Source organism: Salvelinus namaycush, chromosome 3 (genome assembly GCF_016432855.1).
Source record: "Salvelinus namaycush isolate Seneca chromosome 3, SaNama_1.0, whole genome shotgun sequence".
NCBI lineage: Eukaryota > Metazoa > Chordata > Actinopteri > Salmoniformes > Salmonidae > Salvelinus > Salvelinus namaycush.
Window position 1 is genome coordinate 75,969,036 of NC_052309.1, and position 27,392 is coordinate 75,996,427.

Here is a 27,392-nt window from a genome sequence, read left to right on the forward strand (position 1 = left end):
TATAGCATAGAGAACATTTCAATGAATGAATCTTCAAACATGATAAGAATGACAGAAAATGTACAGAGCACTGCTAAATATGCCCATGGAAGCCCATGGGGACTGTACAACATCCTGAGTGAAACACATTTTCTCACAGCACCACAACAGTAAAATCCCCTTTGTCTAGTCTAGACATCCTCACACCAGTACAATGCATCACAAGGCATCCACTCAAGGTTGTCAAAAAATTAAACAGGAGAAAAGATAATGCAGCCAAAATATTTTTGACTGAGTTGACTATTACAGTACACAGAACACCAGATGTGCAAAAACAATACAACTTCCTCTGTATCTCAGTTGGTAGAGCATGGCACTTGTAACACCAGGGTTGTGGGTTTGATTCTGGGGAACATACATAAAGTGTATGTACACATGACTGTATGTTGCTTTGGATAAAAGCTTAATGCTAAATGGAATACATTATTATCAGAACATCATGTGGGTGTTCATGTCTGAGTGGTTTAGGAGAGGGACGTTGTAGCCTAGTCCAGTGTTTTATGACGGTTGAGAGCCACAGAAGGAGGTGATGGGCAGGCAGAGCAGGGAGCAGAAGGAGGGGTGCAGTGGCTGGACCTGACCAGGCCGGCTCCTGTGAGACCTCCAGTCAGAACCGCTGCCTGGTTTACAGCACAACGACACCTCACACCTACTCAACAACAGAATAATTATTGGGTCAGCAACATGTCATGTAAAATCATTCTGTATTATACTGTATATTGGCAGCACATGATCAGGCCTGTGGTTGGTTTAATTGATACAGTACCTGATGACACTTTGGATGATCTTCTTCTCATCCTGGTCCAGACACACAGGGAAGGTGGTCCCACTGCCACCACTCACCTGGACCTTGTCCACCTTCACCTCTGACCTGGAGATCTGCTGAGGGGAGAGGTCAAGGATGCAAGGGACACGAGTTAGTCAAGGTAAGCCACTACACATGACTGTTCGTGGGTCAATGTTTTTTAAATTTCGATGAACTGTGCTGTTGGGACAATTCTCAGCAACAAACAAGTCATCAAATTAAGATCCTATGTCTGTAATTTCATGCAATTCTACAAATTGTGCCATGTGGTGGAGAGGAAAATTGCCAGTTTTAGATCTAATTTCCTGTAATTCTACACATTTTCCCATAGGGTGGAGAAACATTTTTGTCATTTTCTTAAGCTAATTTCTGCATTTCTACACATCTTGCCATGAATTATGCCATGTTAATATGATATCTGAGTCAGAGTGACTAACAATATCAATCGGGCCAATGGGTAAAGGGTCGGAATTCGACAATGATTACTACAAGTTTAGATAGCTGGCTAGACAAACTTATCAATCAAATTGAGTGACTGTTAGTGACTGATAAACAGTACCAAGAGAAAACTTGCTGATGCACAACCACATTTTTGGACACAGTTTGGACACACCTACTCATTCAAGGTTTTTTCTTTATTTTTAGTATTTTCTACATTGTAGAATAATAGTGAAGACCTCAAAACTACCCTTTGCCTTGATGACAACTTTAAACACTTTTGGCAATCTCTCAACCAGCTTCACCTAGAATACTTTTCCAACAGTCTTGAAGGAGTTCCCACATATGCTGAGCACTTGTTGGCTGCTTTTCCTTCACTCTGCAGTCCAACTCATCCCAAACCATTTCAATTGAGTTGAGATCAGGTGATTGTGGAGGCCAGGTCATCTGATGCAGCACTCCATCACTCTCCTTCTTGGTCAAATAGCCCTTAAACAGCCAGAAGGTGTTGTGGGGTCATTGTCCTGTTGAAAAACAAATGATAGTGGGACTAAGCGCAAACCAGATGGGATGGCGTATCGCTGCAGAATGCTGTGGTAGCCATGCTGGTTAAGTGTGTCTTGAATTTTAAATAAATCATTGAAGGTGTCACCAGCAAAGCACCCCCTCCTCCTCCATGCTTCACGGTGGGAACCACACTGTCACGAATCCCGCCGAAGATGGTGCCTCTTCCTGTTCGGGCGGCGCTCGGCGGTCGTCGTCACCGGCCTACTAGCTGCCATCGATTCTCTTCTTTTTGTTTCTGTTAGTTTGGGCTGATTGGGTGCACCTGTTTTGAGTTTAGTTTTGTGGGTAGGCTATTTAAGGGCAGTAGGCCCGCTGGCTTTTGTGCGGGCTTGTTATTCTGTTTGTGGTGTTTGTATTCGTGTGGATTTTGTCCTTGTTTATTGTGGACTGGATGTTGACGCGCCCTTTTGTTGTGTGGCGGAGCCGTCTCGTTTATATTCTATTTTGGAATATTAAAGTATATCCACTTGCTCGAAACTACCCTGCTCTCTGCGCCTGACTCCTTCATTCACCATTGGAAACGTAACACACACATGCAGAAATTATCCGTTCACCTACTCTGCGTCTCACAAAGACATGGCGGTTGGAACCAAAAATCTCAAATTTGGATTCATCAGACCAAAGGACATATTTCCACCAGTCTAATGTCCTTTGCTCGTGTTTCTTGGCCCAAAGCAAGTCTCTTCTTATTATTGGTGTCCTTTAGTAGTAGTTTCTTTGCAGTAATTTGACCACAAAGGCCTGATTCACACAGTCTCCTCTGAACAGTTTCAGAGAGATGTTTCTGTTACTTGAACTCTTTGAAGCATTTATCTGGGCTGCATTTTCTGAGGCTGGTAACTCTAATGAACTTATCCTCTGCAGCAGAGGTAACTCTGGGTCTTCCTTTCCTGTGGCGGTCCGCATGAGAGCCAGTTTCATCATAGCGCTTGATGGTTTTTGCGACTGCACTTTAAGAAACGTTTAAAATTCTTGAAATGTTCCGCATTGACTGACCTTCATGTCTTAAAGTAATGATTGACTGTAGTTTCTTTTCACTTATTTGAGCTGTTCTTGCCATAATATGGACTTGGTATTTTACCAAATAGGGCTATCTTCTGTATACCACCCCTACCTTGTTACAACACAACTGATTGGCTCAAACGCATTAAGAAGGAAAGAAATTAGACAAATCAACTTTAACAAGGCATACCTGTTAATTGAAAGGCATTCCAGGTGACTACCTCATGAAGCTGGTTGAGAGAATGCCAAGAGTGTGCAAAGCTGTCAACAAGGCAAAGGGTGGCTACTTTGAAGAATCTCAAATATAAAATATATTTTGATTTGTTTAACACTTTTTTGGTTACTACATGATTCCATGTGTTATTTCATAGTTCTGATGTCTTCTCTATTATTCTACAATGTAGAAAATAGTAAAAACAAAGAAAAACCCTTGAATGAGTAGGTGTGTCCAAACTTTTGACTGGTAATGTATACTGTATATATATGTATAATATAATATATATAAATGGGTTGGGGGCACCCAGGTGGCCGCGGGGCCCTAAGTGGGCTTATGTCTCTTCTGCCCAGGTGTCAAGCAATGTGTCTCTATTTCACCTGATTGTAGTTTTTCTTGGATTTGGAGCTCTGTATCTTCAACACCTCTGTCATTGTCAAGTGAAGACTCTCCATTTTAGAATCTAGATACAAACACATTATCTTGAGTAGTTCATGTCATATTTTAGAACAACTGCACAGGAACTACCAAGATTAAAATAACATTTAATGGGAGTTATGTCAAGAGAAAGATATGACTAAATATGTGTAAAATATTACATCTATTTTTGTATTCATCTTTCTCAATTCATCTTCTTCAAAGCTTGCGGTAAGCCACATACCTAGCTGCTGAGGTCCCTTGCAGGCTTTCCTCAAGTTTATTGAGGTGCAAACCATGTCTGTTTCTGTCCTTTGACTCCTCCCACTTACACAAACCTAAAGGAGAATGATGGAAGGGTTGGAAAATAATGTCTCTCAAGTAATTTTGTAATTGTGTTGATTACTTAGTATTTTTGAAAAAGTGCTAAATAATACCTTGTTATAAACAATATATAGTGCTAATGGCAGGGCCTCACGATCTCCATCAATCCCAAACCTTTTGCTAGCTGCACCTGTAACACAGAGGCAGTCATGACTAGATATTACAGTAGAAGGACATACACAAATATAGATTCTAGAATAAAACACAGGCATGTTTTGTTAAATAACCTTTGCGAGTGGTGTGTGTGTTTTTGTGCAAGTGCATGCATATGTGTGCCTATGCGTGCGTGTTCGAGGTGGGCAAACTCACCCATGGCCTTGACGGCTCGTGTCCCTGCTGTGTGTCCAAGCTCCAAGGAATGGATAAACACCTCTCTTCTCTTCTCTCCCCCAGCCAGGGTCAGCTATGTCACACATAATTGAAAGTACTTTAAATGGCATGCACGTGTTTGTGTGAAAATGTTTGTGTGAAAAACATCAGTCATGTGGACTCAATCATCCATTTACTGGTGTAGACAGATATGCCTGTATAGAATTTCCTTGTATCCTACAATGTTTCACAGTGTATCTGAATACAGTGTTGAAATACAGTACCAGTCAAAAGTTTGGACACACCTACTCATTCAAGGGTTTTTCTTTATTTTTGCTATTTCATACATTGTAGAATAATAGTGAAGACATCAAAACTATGAAATAACACATATGGAATCATGTAGTAACCAAAATGTAATGGTCTGGGTGTAGCTGGTGCAGGAGTCAGGCGCAGGACAGCAGAGATGAGTAACACAAGTAACTTTACTCAAATATTCCAATAACATGTCGTAATACCGAGCCCACAATAACGGACCGAACATACATAAAACAATCACGCACAAAACCATGGGGAAAACAGAGGGTTAAATAATGAACATGTAATTGGGGAATTGAAACCAGGTGTGTAAAACAAAGACAAAACAAATGGAAAATGAAAAGTGGATCGGCGATGGCTAGAAGGCCGGTGACGTCGACCGCCGAACGCCGCCCGAACAAGGAGAGGGACCGACTTCGGTGGAAGTCGTGACACAAAAAGTATTAAACAAATAAAAATATATATTCTGTTTTAGATTCCCACCCTTTGCCTTGATGACAGCTTTGCACACTCTTGGCATTCTCTCAACCAGCTTCACCTGTAATGCTTTTCCAACAGTCTTGAAGGAGTTCCCACATACGCTGAGCACTTGTTGGCTGCTTTTTCTTCATTCTGCAGTCCAACTCACCCCAAACCATCTCAACTGGGTTGAGGTCGGGTGATTGTGGAGGCCAGGTCATCTGATGCAGCAATCCATCACTCTCCTTCTTGGTCAAATAGCCCTTACACAGCCTGGAGGTGTGTTGAGTCATTGTCCTGTTGAAAAACGAATTATATTCCCACTAAGTGCAAACCATATGAGATGGCGTATCGCTGCAGAATGCTGTGGTAGCCATGCTGGTTAAGTGTGTTTAGAATTCTAAATAAATCACTGACAGTGTCACCAGCAAAGCACCCCACACCATCACACCTCCTCCTCCATGCATGCTTCACGGTCGGAAGGCCTGATCCACGTAGTCTCCTCTGAACAGTTGATGTTGAGATGTGTCTGTTACTTGAACTCTGTGAAGCAATTATTTGGGCTGCAATTTCTATCCTCTGCAGCAGATGTAACTCTGGGTCTTCCTTTCCTGTGGCGGTCCTCATGAGAGCCAGTTTCATCATAGCGCTTGATGATTTTTGCGACTGCTCTTGAAGAAACTTTCAAAGTTCTTGAAATTTTCTGCAATGACTGACCTTCAGTTCTTGCCATAATATGGACTTGGTATTTTAATAAATAGGGATATCTTCTGTATACCACCCCTACCTTGTCACGACACAACTGATTGGCTCAAACACATTAAGAAGGAAAGTAATTCCACAAATTAACTTTTAAAAAGGCACACCTGTTAATTGAAAAGTATTCCAAGTGACTACCTCATGAAGCTGGTTGAGAGAATGCCAAGAGTGTGCAAGGCTGTCATCAAGGCAAAGGGTGGCTACTTTGAAGAATCTCAAATATAAAACATTTGTAGATTTGTTTAACACTTTTTTGGTTACTACATGATTCCATATGTGTTATTTCATAGTTTTGATGTCTTCACTATTATTCTACAATGTAGAAAATAGTAAAAATAAAGATAAACCGTTGAATGAGTAGGTGTGTCCAAACTTTTGACTGGTACTGTATGTATTAGTTAAAGTAGGACCGGGCTCACCTCAGCCTGGTAGAGTTGTAGCAGAACAGGCTGTGCTGCATTTCGACAGTAATACAGCACCAGGTCTGCCAGGAGGAGAAGGCGCTCAGAGGAGCTGTTATCTGAGTCACAATCCACTTTAGAAGTTGTCTGGGAAATTACATTCATATAGAAATACAATCCCCAGTTAGGATAATTAAAGGGCACATGATGGTCTGTTTGATAAGGAACCCAGGTGAAGTTGTAATTGTGGTACCTGGCACAGGACATCAGAGGACAGGCTGAGGAGACTGAGCACGCTCTGTTTGTACCAGGGGTCAGTCATGCCTATCAACTGGGCGATGTCAGTGGTGCTGTCCTGAAGTATAACTGCATTTGACTTCTGGATGTGACAGCAAAGATAAGATAAGTTGTACAAAGTTAGGGTTAGGGAGAGATTATAAACTCTCATTGTCATATCTAATTGGCACGTCATAATGTTTTAGTCTTCTGTACACAACTATGAAGTCAGCTGTAGATAATGCTCTTGTCCTCTTCTGGAAGAACCAAGAAGCTGGGTATTCTCACCGTAGATGTTGGGCATTTCAGTAGACTCCCTAGGTGCCCCTCAGGCACTATGGACACTCCTCCTGGACCTCCCAGGTTCCCCCTCTTCACAGGGACAAAGTAGAACTGCAGCCTGTAGGCCGTGGTGAGGCGAGGACATCTGCTCTCCCTCTGCTGTAGGTCAGTGTAGGCCCTGGCCAGCCTCCCTGCCTCCCGGTCCCCCCCAAACACTACCACCCTGACCAGGGTGGACATCTCCACCCCCTCCCCCTCCTCACAACTCAAAATGGGCCTCTTCTGGACACACACGTGGTGACTCTGGGGAAACGGTTCATCTGAGGTGGGGGCAGGCACCCCTGAACTGCGGGGCAGGCGGGGCAGGCGGACCTGTCTAGGCAAGGACTTGGAGCGCTTGAACAGCGCCCCAGATGGGCCGTCTCTAATGACATCACCACGGGAGCCCATGCTCTGTGCTCGTCGGCAGAGGGAGGAGCTGCGTTGGGACTTGAAGAGCATGGAGAAACGCTGGCTGAGGTGGACTTTTGACTTAGGTCTCCTCCTGGTCTCTGGTTGGCCGTCATCTGTCTCCAAGTCCTCGCTGAAGTCACTGTCCACTCCAGAAGACTCAGACAGGGTGGAGGGCACAGACAAGCTGGAGGACAGGGAGTAGCTGGAGAACATAGAGTCTTTGGAGCAGGTGGACACAGTGGAGATCCGGTGGTCTGTGTATCGGTTCTTTATTGTCTCCTCCTCTGTTTCCTCATCTTCATCATCCTCCTCTCCCTTGTCTCTGGGAAGGTTAAAGGCTGGGAGCTGGTCCAGCTCACTCTGAAGAAGGTCATTTAAAATGTCTGGAAGAAATCACAGAATTACATTAATTGACAATCCTCAGACACAAAGGCTATACAGATTTTACAGTATGGTGTTGAAATATACTGTCTTGAATGTGGAGAAAAGAAGCAATGGGAAAAAAGCTCATTACCGAAGTTGTCCTTATCCCAGGAGTACATGTGACATTTGGCTAAGGGCAGCGTCAGTGTATGGACATTTCCTAATAATAAGACAAAGAACCAAGACTAATCAGATCAAGTAGGATCAAGCATTGTATGTGACACTGTGAGTTTCTCAGAGTCATTACTCATTTGACTTCCTCATCTGTCTATCTCTAATCATCTCCAGTCCGTCCTGTTTGCCCAAAGTAGAGCAGTTTATCTGTTCCAGGAACACCAGATGGTGAGATTATGATGAAGCATGTCGTAAAGTTCTCACCAGGGCCTGTATGGCAGTCTGGAGGGGGTATGCCAATGCTCTCCACCAGCCCCTTCAGGCTCTGCAATAGACTCTCTCTGGCTGTGTCTGGGTCCCGTGTAAAGGCTGCTGTCTCCAGGGCCTCTGTTACTGCAGTCACAAGCTGCTCCAGATCCTCTGCCCCTTTTGACTGTTTGACAAATACAGATATTGTATAACCTGTTTGCTAGCAGTATATGTATGATACAGATTATCTGCAGTAGTGTTGGTGCACCATGCATAATGCATATATGGATAAATCCAAAACGAACAACCAAAAATACATTAACAAACCATGGAGCTAGAAAATGGTGAATGTAAAAATGTAATTTATGACCCCGGAGTACAGATAATCATATAGAAATACCTACGTGACAGTAGGTGAAGTAACTGAACTGTGAACACATAATTTAGGAATCACATATAATAGGACATACCTGCAGTGCATGATGCAGTATCTGGAGGGGGTACTTGGTCCCCAGGGCAGCCTGGAAGGCATGTTTGATCAGGGTGATGGAGGTGTCCCTCTGGGAGTGACAGACACCACTCAGCTGCTCAGAGACAGACAGGAGCTCGGGAGGGACATCCTCACCTGGGCTCATTAACAATACCGTCCTAATACAGTCACACACACGTTATGAACACACACACACACACACACACAACAAAGAGGAGAACAGTAATTTGTGTTTAAATGTTTCAAGTTGGAGCGATGTTGAATGATTTAATCACGGATGGTCTTTGTTGGCCTGTGTTGACTTACATAGTTTTGGAGTGATTGGTGGTGGTGGTCAAGCCCTGTTCTTCTCTCACTAGTCTTTGAAATGAGATACCTGGTGGAAATACAGTATAAGTGATGGTGTTACCTCCTGTATTGTTTAAACCAGGGCTCTCCCACCCTGTTCCTGGAGAACTACCCTCCTGTAGGTTTTCGATCCAACCCCAGTTTTAACTAGTCTGATTCAGTTTATCAACCAGCTAATTGTTAGAATCGGGTGTGCTAGATTAGGGTTGGAGCGAAAACCTACAGGATGGTAGGGTTGGAGAGCCCTGGTTTAAACAATAGTGCCACCATGTGGAAGAAAATGGAACTTGAATCAGGACAGTGACAAGTGACAGATGAGATGAGACCCAGACCAACAGGAAGGCTGTATAGAGTCAAGGGTTCAATACCTGGTGCCCTGAGCTCCTGCTGGATGAGGGAGAGCAGGTGTCGGCTGGCGCTGCAGCAGGGCTCCGGCCAGGACAGGAAACAGTGGAACACCTCACAGGCCTCCTGCAGCACCCCAGAGTCAGGGGAGAAGTGAGGGGTCTGAAACAGAGGAGAGATACATACTGGATCATCTGAGAACTACGCTACATTGGACTGGTCTGAGACTGTCCACACGTGGGTTTCTGGTCATGGTTGGTGATGATGAGTTTCTGTGGTGTGGCGGTCTACTGTATCTGGGCTCACCTGCAGAAGAGTAGAAGAGAACAGGAGAGCCAGTGGGACCACCAGCTCATCCTGGGACTGCTCTAGAACCTACAGAATATAGAATTACATTACAGCTCCATTACAGCTCCATTACAGCTGCATTACAGTTACAATACAGCTCCATTACAGCTACATTACAGTTACATTACAGTTACATTACAGCAACATTACAGCAACATTACAGCTACATTACAGCAACATTACAGCAACATTACAGCAACATTACAGCTACATTACAGCAACATTACAGCTACATTACAGCAACATTACAGCTACATTACAGCTCCATTACAGTTACATTACAGCTACAGTAAATTAAACAGATGTAGAACAGTTCATTACATGGAGAGCCATACCTCCCTAGTTTTCCTCAGAATCTGCTGCAGCAGGATGATGAAGTTTTGTGGATCTCGCTTCACTAGTTCCTCTAAACTCCAGCGGTTTATGCACAGGCCAGCTAAACACACAGACAAACACACGATGTAGGACAAATATACTTTCTTACTTCCCCTTTCAGTAGGAATGGTGGTCAAATCCATAAAATCATACTGTGTACATAAAATTGACACTGTGCTGTCCATATTTAATACCAGTTTATTTAAGCGGGTGTGTACAAATGTAAAGTACTTATATCGCATTACAAACTGGGTGGTTCCAGCCCTGAATGTTGATTGGCTGACAGCCGTGGTATATGAGATTGTATACCATGGGTGTGACAAAACACTTATTTTTACTGTTCTAATTACGTTGGTAACCAGTTTATAATAGCAATAAGGCACCTCGGGGGTTTGTGGTATATGGCCAATATACCACGGCTAATGGCTGTATCCAGGCACTCCGCGATGCGTCGTATGTAAGAACAGCCCTTGGCCATATACCACACCCCCTCGTGCCTTATTGCTTGATTGTCACTCAGGAGTGCTGTGTTACAGCCTGATGCTTCATATACCATTTGTTCTTTTGAGTGACTTAGGCCCTAGAAATTCCCTAGAAATGATCTCAATTTCCTATTTGACGTGTGAGCTATGTCCTCACCTCCTCCTCCCCATGTGTCACCTCTTTCATTTCCCCTTTGACTCATGGCGAAACTAGATGACCCAACATTTTAACACTGTTTCACAACAATGGGATAATTTTTTATGAATGAAAACACACATGATTGACTGCATAACCGATGTACCACATTCATTAACATTCAGATGTGAAAGTGGTGAAATTTCACACTAATTAATCATATCCGGAGATTACATTTGGATTTTGAGATGATAGAACTTCCTTCTTAAGAGATGTGCTTTTCAAAGAACATTAGATCAGTAAATCTAAGTGATGAGGCTTACCGTTCCAGGGCTGTGTGTTGGGAGAGCTGTGGCCCAGGCCATAAAGGCACCTGTCCAGGGCGTGGTGGATACGGTCCTCTGTGCACGAGGTGTGCTCCATCTTAGATCATCTCCTGCAGAAGCATCACAGGATTTTCAGTAGTTGAACAACATTGCCGTTTTTTTCTTAATTACTTAATTATTTGCAACCACAAGTGTTTGATCTGTGGATGACTAAAAGCTGTAATAAATAAATGGTGATGAAGAAGTCTATCAGAAAAGAACACTTCCATGTTTCAGCAGTGTGAACTCCCCTGGCTCTTGTTAATCCACAGACTGATGATCAGATTGGGCATATATTAAATAAGAGCCTTAGGCCCAGAGTAAAGCTGCTGTGGCCTCTCACACAGACCTGAGTCCCTATTGGGCCCTATATTTAGCCTGGAGGGTCTCTTTCTTCATGTGTGCAGACAGGAAGATGTCATTGTGAAGTACAGCTGGGGTCCAAAGGCAGCCCTGCCACTGTTGCCATGCAACAGGGACTGAGATGTCAATAGGAAACTGAGGGTCACCTGTGGCAGAACAAACAGGAAAAGAGCCTCCCTATTATGATTACTTGGAACGTGACTAAGGAAGAACTCAGAGGGTAAAGTTCATACCCTACATGAGATAAGGAGATATTTTGATGTAATGGCAGTTAAAGATCACTCTGAAACTTTGTATCATTTCAGCCAGTAGTTTTGAAAGTGATGCTCACGAGCCAAAACGGGTCCCTGTTTTTGTGTACTATATCATCCAATTGTGTACGGCATCATCTATTTCGTGTGATGTTAGGAATTGTGCAATTTGTATGATACAGTATTATACAAATTTAGCAATTTGTGTGATATGTTACAAATCCAAGTTGTGCAATATGTTACATATTTGTTGTGCTTAAGATCCCGGAAGTGTATCTTTAAGGCAGGAATGTGATGACATGGAATAATAAAATTACATTGCCCTACTCACCGAAACCTTTCCTGTGCACACGTACCATATTTACAGTTCTGTTGTGTGAACTTGATGGTAGCTTTTCACGTATGCTACATGACCAAAAGTATGTGGCCACCTGCTCATCGAACATCTCATTCCAAAATCATGGGCATTAATATAGAGTTGGTGCCCCTTTGATGCTATAACAGCCTCCACTCTTCTGCGAAGGCTTTCCACTAGATGTTGGAACATTGCTGCGGGGACTTTCTTCCATTCAGCCACAAGAGCATTAGTGAGGTCAGGCACTGATGTTGGGCGATTAGGCCTGGCTCGCAGCCAGCGTTTCAATTCATACCAAAGGTGTTTGATGGGGTTGAGGTCAGGGCTCTGTGCAGGCAAGTCAAGTTCTTCCACACCGATCTCGACAAACCATTTCTGTATGGACCTCACTTTGTGCATGGGGGAAATGTCATGCTGAAACAGGAAAGGGCCTTCCCCAAACTGTTGCCACAAAGTTGGAAGCAAAGAATCGTCTAGAATGTCATTGTATGCTGTATTATTAAGATTTCCCTTCACTGTAACTAAGGTGCCTAGCCTGAACCAAGAAAAACAGCCCCAGACCATTATTCCTCCTCCACCAAACTTTACAGTTTGCACTGTGCATTGGGGCAGGTAGCGTTCTCCTACCATCCGCCAAGCCAGATTAGTCCTTCGGACTGCCAGATGGTGAAGCGTGATTCATAACGCCAGAGAACGCGTTTCCACTGCTCTAGAGTCCAATGGCGGCGAGCTTTACACCACTCCAGCCGACGCTTGGCATTACGCATGGTGATCTTAGGCTTGTGTGCTGCTCGGCCATGGAAACCCATTTTATGAAGCTCCCGACGAACAGTTATTGTGATGACGTTGCTTCTAGAGGCAGTTTGGAACTCAGTAGTGAGTGTTGCAACCGAGGACAGACAATTTTTACATGCTACGTGCTTCGGCACTCAACGGTCCCATTCTATGAGCTTGTGTAGCTTACCACTTAGCGGCTGAGCCGTTGTTGCTCCTAGATGTTGCCACTTCACAATAACAGCACTTACAGTTGACCGGGGCAGCTCTAGCTGGGCAGAAATTTGACTAACCTACTTGTTAGAAAGGTGGCATCTTCTGACGGTGCCACATTGAAAGTCTCTGAGCTCTTCCGTAAGGTCCTTCTACTGACAATTTTCTACTTGACATTACTGTACTGGCTCTGGCCAGACTTCCAACCTCAGCAGAGGAAGCAGGTGTCACCCTATTGTCACCCTGTGACACTGTTCCTGTGATCCATGGTGCCGGCCGGAGGACTCCCACATAACACAGGGACAACACTGTACTGGGAGCAACAATAACTGAGTGTGTTGGAGTACATGAAGCAACACCACAACGATCATTTTGTGACTTGGTTAAGACTGTTGTTGACAGATTGTGTGGATGATATGTTGAAAGAGGAACAGGAAACGAAGGCTTTAGCAAGACTTTGCCTTTGCAGCAACATTTTTTGGAAGTTTTAGAAATTTCACACCTCTGCAAAATGGGCCCATTTTCTAAGAAATCTAAGCGACTGATCTGGGTTTGCACCAGAAGTGAGATCAGTGTTGTTGTTGGGTACAGAGGGTATCAACACTGCACACACACTCAACTGCAGCTTAAACTCAAAACTTGAGTCTCAATTATTTTCCTTTCCCAAGTCTTGAGTCAAGACATACACCATCAAGTTCTTACACAATGTCTAAATTATTCTAGGAGAAAGGACCTGTTGACATTTCATCAAAGCAGTAGACCAGACACTGAGTGAAGATTGTTAAATCTTACCTGCAGCTGTCCTGAAGCGTATGTGTCATTCAGTAGTGCTTTATATCCCAGAGTTTTTTCCCCCATCCAGCTGTGGCTCACCAGTGGAAGGGACACGAATACAGTGACCACATCCTTCACTGTGTGTGCTGCCACAGCCCAACGAAAATAGATAATCCAAATTCAAAGTCAAGTGAGCATGTGTAGCTAAACAGGAACTGAATGAAAGTCATGTTGAGGAGGTAGTTGGCATTGTGGTGGTATGAGGGCAGGGCATTTCAAATACATTTACCTCATTTGACATCTTGTCAAGAGATTGACAGCTTGTCAAAATAATTAAGTAGGCCTACTTCTATCTAAGTATCGGACAGATTATAATGTCTGAAAAATTGCATAACATTGACAACTTCTGGTCAACTGAAACTGTAAAACATCTTTGAAGCCTTAACGTTAGACCCAGCGACATGACATATGAAGTAGATGCAGAAAATTAACAGCATAGTGGGTGTCCACAAGATAGCACAGCCACAAAGTCAAAATTGTCTATGTCATAAAAATTTATGAAAACAAACATTTTATTTTTGGTCTTAATTTAAGGTTAGGGTATAACATCAGCAGTGTGGTTAAGGTTAGGGTTAACGCAATGGTAAGGTTTAAAATACGATTTTAAGAAGCTAAATTGCAGATATAGGACATGTTTTAGCCATAATTCTGACTTTGTGGCTGTGGTAAACTAGTGATGACCAGCAGTGTGTCAATTTCCTCAACAACTAAGAGCGTTAAAGTGCGAGGCTCAATTGCTCTGCTGTTTTGGTGCCCTGGCTAATACGCCGTGAGCAACGTGAAGCGAACCCTTGCACATGCGCTGTGTGTGACTGTGAAGTCTTGTATCTCGCTCCTCTCAATATCTGGGTTTTAACTAGATGGGATACCGCTTTTGTCAGATTTGACTTCTCATGGCAGGCTAGGAGAATTTACGCAGAAGGTTAGGATAATTCACGTATCAGGTTAGGATAATTATATTAAGGTTAGGAAAAGGGTAAGGTTAGCTAAAAAAATGTATTTGATAAAAGTTGTATTCCTTCTAGCCATGACCACGTATCTGGAAAAAAAAATTACATTTTTTTTTTTAAATGTGGAACATTTAAAGGGATGTGACATTGGTTTGCTTTTGGCCCATTCTTTTCCATTTTCCCAATCAAGCGTTTACTGAGCTTCAGAGTAGCCAACAAACAATGACACAGTCAGCAGTAATGTCTCAAGGATAGATTACTATGAATTCCTTTATCGTAACAGTACTTCCCGCCACCGCACGATGTCGCTGCTTGCGTGTAATTTACTGAAGCTTGGCGGGTCTTCTATCGTTAAATTTCACAACGTATGCTACAGAAGTACTTCAGTAATACGGTTAAGGCTGAGATGAAACCTGTTGTATTGGCACTTTTGTGAGATTCAATGTAAACGTTTTTTTGTATTATTATTTATCAGTTATACCTGCATCTGCTATCCTGTTGTGGCACAGGTGGTAACTTGAGAAGAACACTGAAGTTATCTAAAACTTGTCATTTTACCTTTATTTAATTAGGCAAGTCAGTAAAGAACTGTAAGAAATTGAAATAGAGACTGGATATTGTCTCCTCTTGTTCTCCTGTCAACAGTAAACGTTTTACTAACAGAACAAATTCGTATTTTCAGTGACGGACTAGGAACAGTGGGTTAACTGGCTTGTTCAAGGGGCAGAATAACAGATTTTTACCTTTACTAGTCCAACGATTTTTACCAGGCGACCTTTACTAGGCTACCTGCCGCCGCTGCAATTGGACCTGCCAGCTGTGTGATCTTTGAATAATTGAAATAATAAGAAAATAAATCCTAATATCATTGTTGTTTTAATAATATGATGTAATAAGCTGAATACAAACATATTTCAAATAAATTTGAGTTGAGGTATATTTGATAATTTATTGTTACACACCAGTGGATGTCGTTGTTCTTTCTTATAGCTCTGCGAGCATCTCCGTATGACCTCAAACTCTGCTGGATAACAGGGTCTCACTTTTCTGTTCAAACAGTGAGAGCGTCAGAAAGGGAATGGGACAGACAAGAGACAGAGGTAGACAGAGGTGTGACTGAGTGGAAGACAGAGTCAGGGAAGCTAAAAGCGAGCTGGTCCTTCCAATTTATGTCTAGAAACCCAGAAAAAGGCAAACTAGCGGTAGATTTTCGTGCGTAAAAAAGAGAGTAGGCTGCCCTCTAAATTCTTAAGTTTTACAACACTTCTCCTCCAGGCTGAACAGTTATTCCGAGGTAGTGTCCTCTGTGGAGTTTTCTTTGTCTCGTAAGATGATTTCATTCACATACATGTGCATGACTGTTTGTGTTTCATCTGTTTATGTGTGGAGAACAAAACACAGAAATGTATATAGGTTATTGATTTAATATTAACATGTGTGAATAGTATTCTGCTTGTTTGTCTTCACCATGGATCATTTCAGATGTAGGCTAAATAACATTTATATATAGATGGTCACATATATATAGATATATTATAGGCTATTCATTTTGCAATGCATAATATGATAATGTTCCTCTAAATCTATGTAACAAACATCTCAAATATGTCTCTCTTTTTCTACGACTACATTTCAGCGCAAGTGACACTAAAGAGCACGGATTACAATGATAAGGATTTTAGAGGTTTGGATCACCTCGGTGGCCATTTCTCTGCTGGTTAAGGGGGCTCTTGGAGGTTATGGGATGAGTATGTTTGCTGCCCAGTCGTCCCCTCCAGACCCATGCTATGATGAGAACGGCAACCCCCGGAGGTGCATCCCCGATTTCGTGAACTCTGCTTTCGGGAAGGACGTGCGCGTCTCCAGCACCTGTGGAACCCCGGCCTCAAGGTACTGCGTCGTGACCGAGAAGGGTGAGGAGAGGACTAGGGATTGCCACACCTGCGATGCAGGGGACCCAAAGAAGACTCATCCACCCGCGTATTTAACTGATCTCAACAACCCTCATAACCTCACCTGCTGGCAGTCAGAAAACTATGTCCAGTATCCTCAGAACGTCACGCTCACTTTGTCCTTGGGTAAAAAATTTGAGGTAACCTATGTGAGCTTGCAGTTCTGTTCACCCCGACCCGAATCTATGGGTATCTTCAAGTCAATGGACTATGGCAAATCCTGGGTTCCTTTCCAATTCTACTCTACCCAGTGTAAGAAGATGTATAACAAGCAGAATAAGGCGGCAATTACCAAGCAGAACGAACAAGAGGCGATTTGCACAGACTCTCACACGGACATGCACCCGCTGACAGGTGGGCTCATTGCGTTCAGCACCTTGGATGGCAGACCCTCGGCGCACGACTTCGACAACTCTCCCGTGCTACAGGACTGGGTGACAGCCACCGACATCAAGGTGGCGTTCAGCCGACTGCACACGTTTGGGGATGAGAACGAGGACGACTCGGAGCTGGCTAGAGATTCCTACTTTTACGCGGTATCAGACCTGCAGGTTGGCGGGCGGTGCAAGTGCAACGGCCACGCTTCAAAGTGCGTAAAAGATAGGGAAGGAAACCTGGTATGCGAGTGCAAGCACAACACCGCGGGGCCGGAGTGTGACAGGTGCAAACCTTTCCATTATGATCGTCCTTGGCAGCGCGCAACCGCAAGAGAGGCAAACGAATGTGTTGGTAAGTCAACTATTGTTGGTAAGTCAACTATTTACCTTTGTAACTAAATTGCAAGACTCATAATGATCGAAAGTATTTTGTGTGATTGCGCAGGTTTCTTAATATGCCTCGAAAAACGCATTTTACGCATAGTCTAACGCAGACCTGATTTGTTTATTATTCAGTTCTTAAATTCAAATTCAATTTAAGCATCTCACATTGATCCAATATGAATTAGGCTTTGTAAATCACGGATTGTTTTTGGCGAATTAGTTCTTTTTAAATCGTTTAATTGTGTCAAATAAAACTAATGCACCATGCATTCGTAAATTACACCAGTAAATTCATTACCCTGTTCAAATATGCCCTATTTGATAACGATTCAAAATGGGAAAACCACAGTAATTGTGAGGAGGGTGAATTAATTAAGGTATATCAACCAATTTGAAAAAGTCAGCATAATTTATATCAAATGTTGTAGCCTATAACCAACTTATTGTGTTAATGTAAAAAAAATAGATTTTGTTGAAAATTATTTAATTGAATGATTTGAATTGAATAAAGTGATGTGATGAATAAAGTGATGAAGTGATGAATAAAGTGATAAAGTCCGTGTTCCAAACGTAGTTTTTATAACTCAAACCACCATACAAAAATGGAATGGCATAGTCAGTTTAATTTACTAACAATTACCCACATAAAATCAAACGCTGATTAGCTACACATTGCAATGATTTATGCACAACGTAAATCAAAACCAAAATACAGATTTTTGGGAAAAATATAACCACAATGTGTTGGCCTAATTACATTTAAAAAAACGTTGTTTTATGATACAATATTTTACACTCATGCATTGTAATTCTCATCAACGTTGAATAGCCTTGGATTAATTAACATTTAAATCACTGAATTAATGAACTTCATCCTCCTTTAAAAATAATGGACAATTTTCAATTCATGAATTGAATAGTATTTCACTCATGAATTGAATGAGTTGACACCAACCATGACAATGACATATTTGTACTGTTTAGGACAACACATCATAGATATTTGTTTGAAGTATGTAACCACAATTGGCATAGCGTCGTCCGGGTTAGGGAGGGTTTGGCCGGTAGGGATATCCTTGTCTCAGTATGTAAAATGTATGCACTCTACTGTAAGTCCAGAGCGTCTGCTAAATGACTAAAATGTAAAAATGTTAGATATTAATATCAACAAATGGAAATCCCCCCCCAAAAAAACTAACATGTAAAATATAAATACATTTATTAACATGTCATCTTGGCATACTATCCATTTTGGAGGACATGAAAAACAGATGATTACTGTTTAGTCTAAATGCTTTAACTAGGTTTATATTTTACTCTCAGAAATAATCCCTGAAAGAAAAGGCAGGAAGTTATTTCTCCAAAGGAAGTGCGGGTGCCCAAGTGCCTAATTGCATTTTGAGCAGCGTTTCCGACTGTAGTGGCAGTTCAATAGGAAGGAAACATTGCCGCTGCAGAGATAGACCGCAGAGGCATGTTGTGTTTCTGTAAGCAGGTGCTTTTACCAGATTGGATGGGTGACTAAGGTGGTTTTATTGACATTTTTGGCACATAGAGAATACATTTCCACTTTGGGCCAAGTCAACTATTCAGAGAGGGACAAGACATGAGGTACTTTGAAACCAGAACTAAGTTTAATTCCATCAGTAGAGTATATTTTTCAACAGATCTGGGTGCTTGTATCAACAGTACCACACAGCATATAAACAGTACCACACAGAACAAACCTCATCTACAGTGAAACAAAACCTGGAAAATAAACAAGTTCTGACACTGCCGTGGTTTGTTCAATGACACAGAACAAGTGAACTGTTCTGTTCCCCTTGCCCTCTGCATTTTGCCTGTGCAAGGCCAGCATGTCAGTGTGTTTTACTGAGAACAAAAGGTTGTCATTTGTGGCATCCATCATGCTGTCAGAATGAGGCCCCTTTCACCACCTCACTTTCTATGTCAGCAGTGTCATTAGATAAAGCGTCAGAACAGGCAGAATAAGCATGCAGTCCAAGGGAAGGGAAGGGAATAACAAGGGTGGCTTGACACCTCGTTGTGTGGAATGGGCGAGGGAGGCTGTTATTCACTGGGCTACAGCCCAGCTCAGTGGTCTGGCTAAAGAGGCTCAGAATGGCTGCTGCTAATGATCTTTCTGGGATTCCGGTTGGCCCCTGACTTTGAGTACTATCAGAAAGAGAGAGAGAGCGGTGGAGAGACAGAGAGAGAGGTTGTAAGACAGAGCGAGAAGTGGAGAGATAGAGAGATGGAAAGACAGAGTGAGAGGAGGAGAAACAGAGAGAAGTGGAGAGACAGAGAAGTTGAGAGAGAGAAGTGGAGAGACAGAGAGAGAGGTGGAGAGAGAGAAAGAAGTTGAGAGAGCGAGAAGTGGAGAGACAGAGAGAGAGGTGGAGAGAGAGAAGTGGAGAGACAGAGAGAGGTGGAGAGACAGAGAGATGGAAAGACAGAGTGAGAGAAGGAGAAACAGAGAGAAGTGGAGAGACAGAGAAGTGGAGAGAGAGAAGTGGAGAGACAGAGACAGAGACAGAGAGAGAGAGAGAGAGAGAGAGAGAGAGAGAGAGAGAGAGAGAGAGAGAGAGAGAGAGAGAGAGAGAGAGAAGTGGAGACAGAGAGAAGTGGAGAGACAGAGAGAAGTGGAGAGAGCGAGAAGTGGCGAGACAGAGAGAGAGGTGGAGAGAGAGAGGTAGAGAGACAGAGAGAGGTGGAGAGAGAGAGAAGTGGAGAGAGAGAGAGAAGTGGAGAGACGGAGAGAGGTGGAGAGACAGAGAGATGGAAAGACAGAGTGAGAGAAGGAGAAACAGAGAGAAGTGGAGAGACAGAGAAGTTGAGAGAGAGAGAGAGAGAGAGAGAGAGAGAGAGAGAGAGAGAGAGAGAGAGAGAGAGAGAGAGAGAGAGAGAGAGAAGTGGAGACAGAGAGAAGTGGAGAGACAGAGAGAAGTGGAGAGAGCGAGAAGTGGCGAGACAGAGAGAGAGGTGGAGAGAGAGAGGTGGAGAGACAGAGAAGTGTAGAGACAAAGTGAAGTGGAGAGAGAGAAGTGAAGAAACAGAGAGAGGTGGAGAGAGAGAGAGAAGTGGAGAGACGGAGAGAGGTGGAGAGACAGAGAGAGATGAATAGACCCAGAGAGAGGTGGAGAGAGAGAGAGAAGTTGAGAGAGAGAGAAGTGGAAAGACAGAGAGGTGGAGAGAGAGTTTTTGAGTTTTTATAAAACCTTTATTTTCTACTCAATTATTAACATAAATAATGACACACTGCCTTTTCAGAAATGAAACAATAAATGTAATTCCTACTCAAAATAAATAAAATAAAAATACAAAAGAACATATACATTCAACTTATTTCCTCAACAAAAAATAATTTCCCCTCCTCTACAAAACAAAGCACTCCTTCATATGCCCACTTCTCCTCAAATAATGGGAGATCTTTTACAGCTGAGAAGAACTCAAAATCCACTTTTATTCTTGCTTTCACTAATCCTTTAAAAACACATCTTATATCCTTCTCATATCCCGTGTCTATCTTATGTTTCCTACTCAAAAAAATTGACATCTTAGCTTGTCCCAAAATAAAATTTAACAGTTGACATTTTCTTTTCTGTTGCTTACTATATTGAAACCCCAAAATAAAAACATTGTTATTAAAAAACTCACCTACAGCTCTAAACAAAGACTCCAGTATTTCCAATAGAGGTTTTATCCTCTCACACTCCATAAAACAGTGAAAAATGGTTTCTCTTATATTACAAAAAGGACATCCATCTCTAACATCTGAGTTAATGACAGATACAAAAGCATTAACTGCAATAATGCCATGTAAAACCCTCCATTGCATATCACCAGTACCCTTTTGTAACGGTGGTTTGTACAGTGCTCTCCATGCTGGCTTTACTTTGTCATCAATTCCCAATTTTACCCTCCATGGAGTGTCTTTTCTATCTTTCAATTTATCTTTATTTAACACCTTGACACACCCCCTATACAAGTCCTTCCCATTCACCTCATCCAAACCCACCTCCTCCAACCCTCTCAAATCCAACAATAAACCCTTTCTCTCTGACTCTGGGATATTTGGTGTAATCCCTAGTCTTGGAAATGAGACGTCTTCATCTTGTACCTTCTTCTCGTGGCTATTAAGCATTCCCCACTCTTCCTCTGACAGAGCCTTCCTGCAGCTTCCCAGCATTTGTTCGACAATCCTTTCCGACCTCACCCCCAAATGTTCAGCCAACCGTCTTCCATCCATTAAGGCGGGCCCAGCCCTGGCCATTAACTGTTTTAAGGTGATGATTTTGCCCTTCACCAAAATCTTGGAGAAATGTGGAACAGCTGCAGTTGTACAATCCAGTCTTGCCCCATACACCAGAGGTTCCTCCAACAACCAATGCACTGACTCCGCTGAAGTTCGTCTGGACACCTTCATTATGCTCCACACTCTGAGAAGACCTCTGTAAAACGGAGGTACTCCCTCCCTAGAAATCTGTCTACTATCAACCAGAAATAAAGCCTTCTTTAATCCTAATCCTCCAACCCTCTGTAATACAAGACCTGCCACCCCTCTCCACACCACCTTTTCCGGTCCATAAAGCAACCTTTGAATAAACTGAAACCGGAAAACAGCAGCTCTACTAGCAAGATGTACAAGACCTTGTCCCCCCTCCTCTTTTGATAAATATAAAACACTTTGTGGAACCCAATGATATTTATCCCAAAAAAAATCCACAATAATTGCCTGTATCTTAGCCAGAAGGCCAGATGGTGGTTCTAAAACTGACAACCGATGCCACAGTGCAGAGGCAATCACATTATTAACTATAATAGTGCGCCCCCTATATGACATACGAGATAATAACCAACGCCATCTCCTCATCCTCCCTTCCACCATTTCAACCACCCCACTCCAATTTTTTTCCATAGTCCCCTCATCTCCTAGGTACACTCCAAGATACTTAAAACCTCCCTTACACCATTCTAGCCCCCCTGGCAAAGCCATGATCCCTCCAGCCCATTTTCCAATCTGTAAAGCACAACTCTTTTCCCAATTTACCTTTGCAGAGGATATTCCCCTAAAACGATCAACCATTATACTCAAACTATCCACCTCCGCTTGATTTTTCACTAACACAACTACATCATCAGCATAGGCTGAGAGACGAATAGGAGGAATATCCTCTGAAAGGTACACCCCTTCAATGCGACTTCTAATGCTATTTAGTAGTGGCTCTATAGCAATGGCATACAACATCCCTGACAAAGAACATCCCTGCCTAATACCTCTACACACTTTAAAAGGAGCACTCAAACCACCGTTAACTTTCAATACACTTTCAATGTCACCATATATCACCTTTATCATGGCAATAAAACCCGAGCTGAACCCAAACGCCTCAAGCGTGTGCCATAAATATTTATGTTCAACTCGGTCAAATGCCTTTTCCTGATCAATTGAAATTAGACCAGCATCCAACCCAATAGCCTTAGAGACGTCCAAAAAATCACGAATCAGAGAAATGTTATCCCCTATCTGCCTGCCAGGAACACAGTAGGACTGGTCCGTATGTATGATTTGCCCCATCACCTCCCTCAGCCTGTTGGACAAAGCCTTTGACAGGATCTTATAATCAGTGCACAATAAAGCCACCGGCCTCCAGTTCTTCACCTCCCTAGGGTCACCCTTTTTGGGCAATAGGGTGAGGACAGCCCTTCTGCAGCTCATTGGTAGTAACCCTCCGGTTAAACTATCATTAACCACTTCTAGCCAATCCTCTCCCAACATAGCCCAAAAAGACTTAAAAAAGTCAACGGGAAGCCCATCAATGCCTGGTGCCCTTCCATTTTCCATGCCTTTTAATGCAGTGTATAACTCCTGCAAAGACAATGGTTGCTCCAGCTCAACCTGCGCTTCTGCAGCCACCTTTGGGAGCCCATCAAAGAACTGCTGTGTCACTGTTTTATCCTCTTTGTACTCACACTTATAGAGCTCAGCATAGAACTCTACTGCCCTCTTTCTAATTTCACTCGGGCTAGTGAGCTCTTGTCCAACAGCTGATTTGAGACAATGAATAATTTTTCTTTGTCCATTCTTTTTCTCTAAACCAAAGAAAAACTTGGATGAGGCATCCATTTCAGATATTCCCTGAAACTTACTTCTCACCAATGCCCCCTGTGCTCTGATACCCAGCAGGTCTGCCAATGCAGCTTTTCTCCTCTTGAGGGCCTGAGTATGGCCTCGATCTCCTGTGGTCTCAACCAACGTCATGAGTTCCACTATTTCAAACTCTAAGGCTTTCATTGATCTGGTGATATCCTTGGTGACATTCCTCGTGTATTGATTACAGAATTGTTGAATCTGGATTTTCCCTATATCCCACCACTGTTGAAGGGATACAAAACTGTCCTTTTTTGACCTCCACCTCTCCCACAAAAAACTGAAACATTTCCTGAAGTGAGCATCACTCAATAAAGTTATATTAAAATGCCAGTATGCACTTTTGGGTTTTACATCATTAATGAACACCACCTCTGTTATTAAACAATGATCCGAAAATCCCACTGGGGTTATCACACTTGATTTACAGACCTGAGATTGATGCTCAAAACAATAAAACCTATCTAACCTAGCCATAGAGATGGTGTTCTCTCTCACATGCGCCCAGGTGTACTGCCTTGTGCCTCCATGTTGACTCCGCCAAATATCACACAGTTCATGTGTTACAATGAGGCGTTTTAAAAAAGTCCTTGAAGCTATATGAGGTTCTTGGTGATTTCTATCTAAATCGCTGACTGTGCAGTTGAAATCCCCAGCAATAAATAAATAATCCTCTTTATTACATTTCTCAATGGTATTTGATAATGTCTCTAAAAAACATACCCTCTCAACTGTCACCACTGGGGCATATACATTTATCATACACATAGTGATGTTTTCATACCTTGCTCTGACTTTTAATAACCTCCCCTCAACTATCTCCTCAACCTCATAAGACAAAGGCAAAAACCCTTTTGAGAACAAAATAGCCACACCCCCACTTTTTGAGTTTTTATGACTACACACCACTGTCCCCCCCCACTCCTGTTGCCACATAACTTCATTTTCCAAATTACTATGCGTTTCTTGTAGAAAAATTATGTCACTTCCCTTTCCCCTAATTAACTCATACACCATGGCTCTTTTTTTACCATCTCTTCCCCCATTTACGTTTAAAGAAGAAATCTTAAAACTACTCATGGATGAAAAAAATATACAGAAGATGATACAGCCACCCCATCTCTTTACAGAGTTAAAACTGCAACTAAACTCTTTCATTTTCTTTCGAATTTACATCACTTATCACTCTCGTGACCACTTTCTTGAGTCTAGCAATTTCAGGGCTTTTCAACCCTCCTCCTGTAATTTTTGACATCAGAAACTTTGCTGATTCAATAAACAATTCACTTTCAGGGAAAAAATCAGTTACATTGTAATCCTGCATATATTTCTTCCCTTTTGTCACCTTCAGAAATTGACGTATCTTCTCAATTCCATATCTCCCTTCCACCCCATTTATCTCGCTATTTTGTTGTGACGCGTCAGATGACTCACTCTCGCTATCCTCTCCAGAAGAAAACTCCACCATCTCTACAACCTGTTCATCCTCAACTGATTTATCAATCTCTACCTTCCTCTTAGAATTAGACCCTTCACCACCCCTTAAATTCTTCCTCTTACTCCTCGGTATTTTGAAAACATCTGCTTCTTTTTCCATTATTTCGACCTCCTCTTGCCCTCCAATTTCATTCTCCAGCACCACCTCAGCGACGGCAGTCGCAATCTCACCACCTATTTCCCCTCCCTCTTTTTTCTGATCTACCACAATTTCCACCTTATCCACAATGCCTTCTTCTCCTACTTTTCCAACCACATCTGCCCACCTTCTCCCTTCCCCTGCACCCTTAGCATTTTCATCCCTTCGCGGTGGTGCGTTATTTGCACCAGCACTATAACTACTACCGGTCTCAGCGCGCTCATTCTCGGGACAACTGCGCACCAAATGCCCCTCTCTTCCACAACCAAAACATTTCATTGATTCAGTCGAAGCGTAAAATACATAATCAAATCCATCAATCTTAAAACTGAACGCTAAATTCAGTTCATCTACGTCCTTTTTTAAGATCATATGCACTTGCCTCCTATGAGACACGACATGTTTCAACAACGGAGATTTGCATCCAAAAAGAACCTTCTTTATTGTAGATACGATTTGACCATGACGCGCTAACTCTCGCTCCAGCACTTCATCTCTAACAAAAGGTGGCACGTTAGAAAGTATCACTTTTTTCGCCGGATTCATAAGCGGAAATACCTGCGTCTGTGTCTCCCGCAACACCACACCCGTCTCGACTATTTTATTCACCTTTTCAATAGAATCTAAGAATATCACTACAGCGCTATTCATCCTTGAGGCTGATTTGATGCTATCATACCCAATGATAGCACCAACCGCAAGACTACATTCTTCTACTGAACAGCCGGCCGCGGCTTGAATTTTCACTCCATGCCTTCTACTAAGTTTTTCATACTCCAAACCTCCACGAGTGGCCATTTCAACCCGCCCCACCCGCTGGTTGTGCCCTCGCGACAAAAAAAAAACAACCTCAAACTATCCCACCACCCCTATACTTTCTTAGTAATATTTAGAAAAAATACCCTTAAACCAACTAAACTAATCAATATATATATATTTACATACCAAAACCCAATAGAGTGAAAAGAAATCCAGTCGCTCTCACAATCACTCCTGCTTGACGACTCACTCCCAGCATGCACTCCGAAGAGAGAGAGAGAGAGAGAGAGAGAGAGAAGAGACAGAGAGAAGTGGAAAGACAGAGAGAAGTTGAGAGAGAGAAGTGGAGAGACATAGAGAGAGAGGTGGGGAGACAGAGGGAAGTGGAGAGAGAGAGAAGTGGAGAGACAGAGAGATAGGTGGAGAGCGAGAGAGAAGTGGAGAGACAGAGAGAAGTGGAGAGACAGAGAGGTGGAGAGAGAAAGAAATGGAGAGAGAGAGGTGGAGAGACAGAAAGAGAGGTGGAGAGACAGAGAGAGATGGAGAGACACAGAGAGGTGGATAGTGAGAGAGAAGTTGAGAGAGAGAGAGAAGTGGAAAGACAGAGAAAGAGATGGAGAGAGAGCGAGAGAGAGAGATAGAAAGAAAGACAGATAGTGATGGAGAGACAGAGAGATGGAGACAGAGAGATGGAGAGAGAGAGGTGGAGAGAAAGAGACAGATGTGGATATGGGAGAGTAGTGGGCTACATTGCAGGTGCTGCACTGGGGAAGTAAAACAATATCCATTTCCCAACATATTTAGTGGAAATGCATTCTTATTGACAGCCGTTACCCTCTCATTGCATTCTCATCCAATGATGTGGCATGCAAAGCAAGTTAGTTAATTTAAACCAAATTCAAATCTTCCTGATTGGATTTGCCTTTAATTTAGCATCTTAGATGCTATGAGAAAATACATCTCAATGATCAGCTTCATCTGTTGCCACCACACCCCCAAAGGCCAGTGATTGGTTTATCATTGAAGAGATAAATGAAGGAGATAAATACACACAGAGAATTGGCTCCTCCCCTGACCATCAGGTTTTCTCTTCCAGAAGAGGCACATCTCTTAAATTCATCCCAGCTGCTTTGTATTCCAACCATGCACAGCGTAGCATTGACCCTTTCGCGTCAGACCTACTCTCCTCACTTCGTTGACTGATGGGGTGTGAAGGAAATCGTGGGAAAGACTTTTGAGGCAAGTTGAAAATGGAAGATAGTAGCCTTAGTCACTCATACGTGTAATTTTGCACTTGTTCAATTTGAACTTTGTTATGAACAGAGGTTAAATGCAATGCTATTATTTCATTGAGATGGGGCTTTGACCTTACCAGGCTTTTACAGTTGTGGAGCATTTGTGCATCCAAGCCTAGTTATTGATTTCATGTTCTCCTCTTTAATGTACTGTATGTTATAGGCTTTTGGCCCACTGATGTAGAGGGAGAGTTGGAAAGTTCCTGCCAAGGCCTGGTAATTCAGCATGGCCTTCTTTTCTCTCTGAGCTGGGGTTCTCTGGCAGGGGGGTAGTATCAGTCACTTGCCACTGGCTCCTCC

General features: G+C 42.7%; 2 protein-coding genes across 3 annotated transcripts in view; one reads left to right on the forward strand and one right to left on the reverse strand.

Annotated features, from left to right (window-relative positions):
• On the reverse strand, positions 1 to 10,856 carry LOC120044043 (phosphoinositide 3-kinase regulatory subunit 5-like). The gene is made up of 16 exons (XM_038988634.1): positions 10,757 to 10,856; positions 9,776 to 9,876; positions 9,399 to 9,467; positions 9,116 to 9,254; positions 8,706 to 8,775; positions 8,380 to 8,557; positions 7,925 to 8,093; positions 6,677 to 7,506; positions 6,366 to 6,491; positions 6,131 to 6,259; positions 4,176 to 4,269; positions 3,920 to 3,996; positions 3,727 to 3,820; positions 3,446 to 3,528; positions 806 to 918; positions 1 to 688 (listed from the first exon to the last, which is right to left on the reverse strand). Exons 1-16 carry the CDS (start codon positions 10,854 to 10,856, stop codon positions 538 to 540), a joined length of 2,523 nt encoding a protein of 840 aa, XP_038844562.1. The 3' UTR covers positions 1 to 537.
• Positions 10,857 to 15,581: 4,725 nt separating this feature from the next.
• The window catches only part of LOC120038981 (netrin-1-like), a 48,525-nt gene continuing 36,714 nt past the window's right edge, over positions 15,582 to 27,392 (forward strand). The window contains exons 1-2 of one of the 2 annotated variants that reach the window (XM_038984507.1): positions 15,582 to 15,863; positions 16,175 to 17,219. In XM_038984507.1, the coding sequence (XP_038840435.1) occupies positions 16,205 to 17,219 (1,015 nt within the window). In that variant the 5' untranslated portion in view covers positions 15,582 to 15,863; positions 16,175 to 16,204. The remainder of the gene's footprint in view (positions 15,864 to 16,174; positions 17,220 to 27,392) is intronic. The other variant, XM_038984517.1, reaches the window with a different exon arrangement.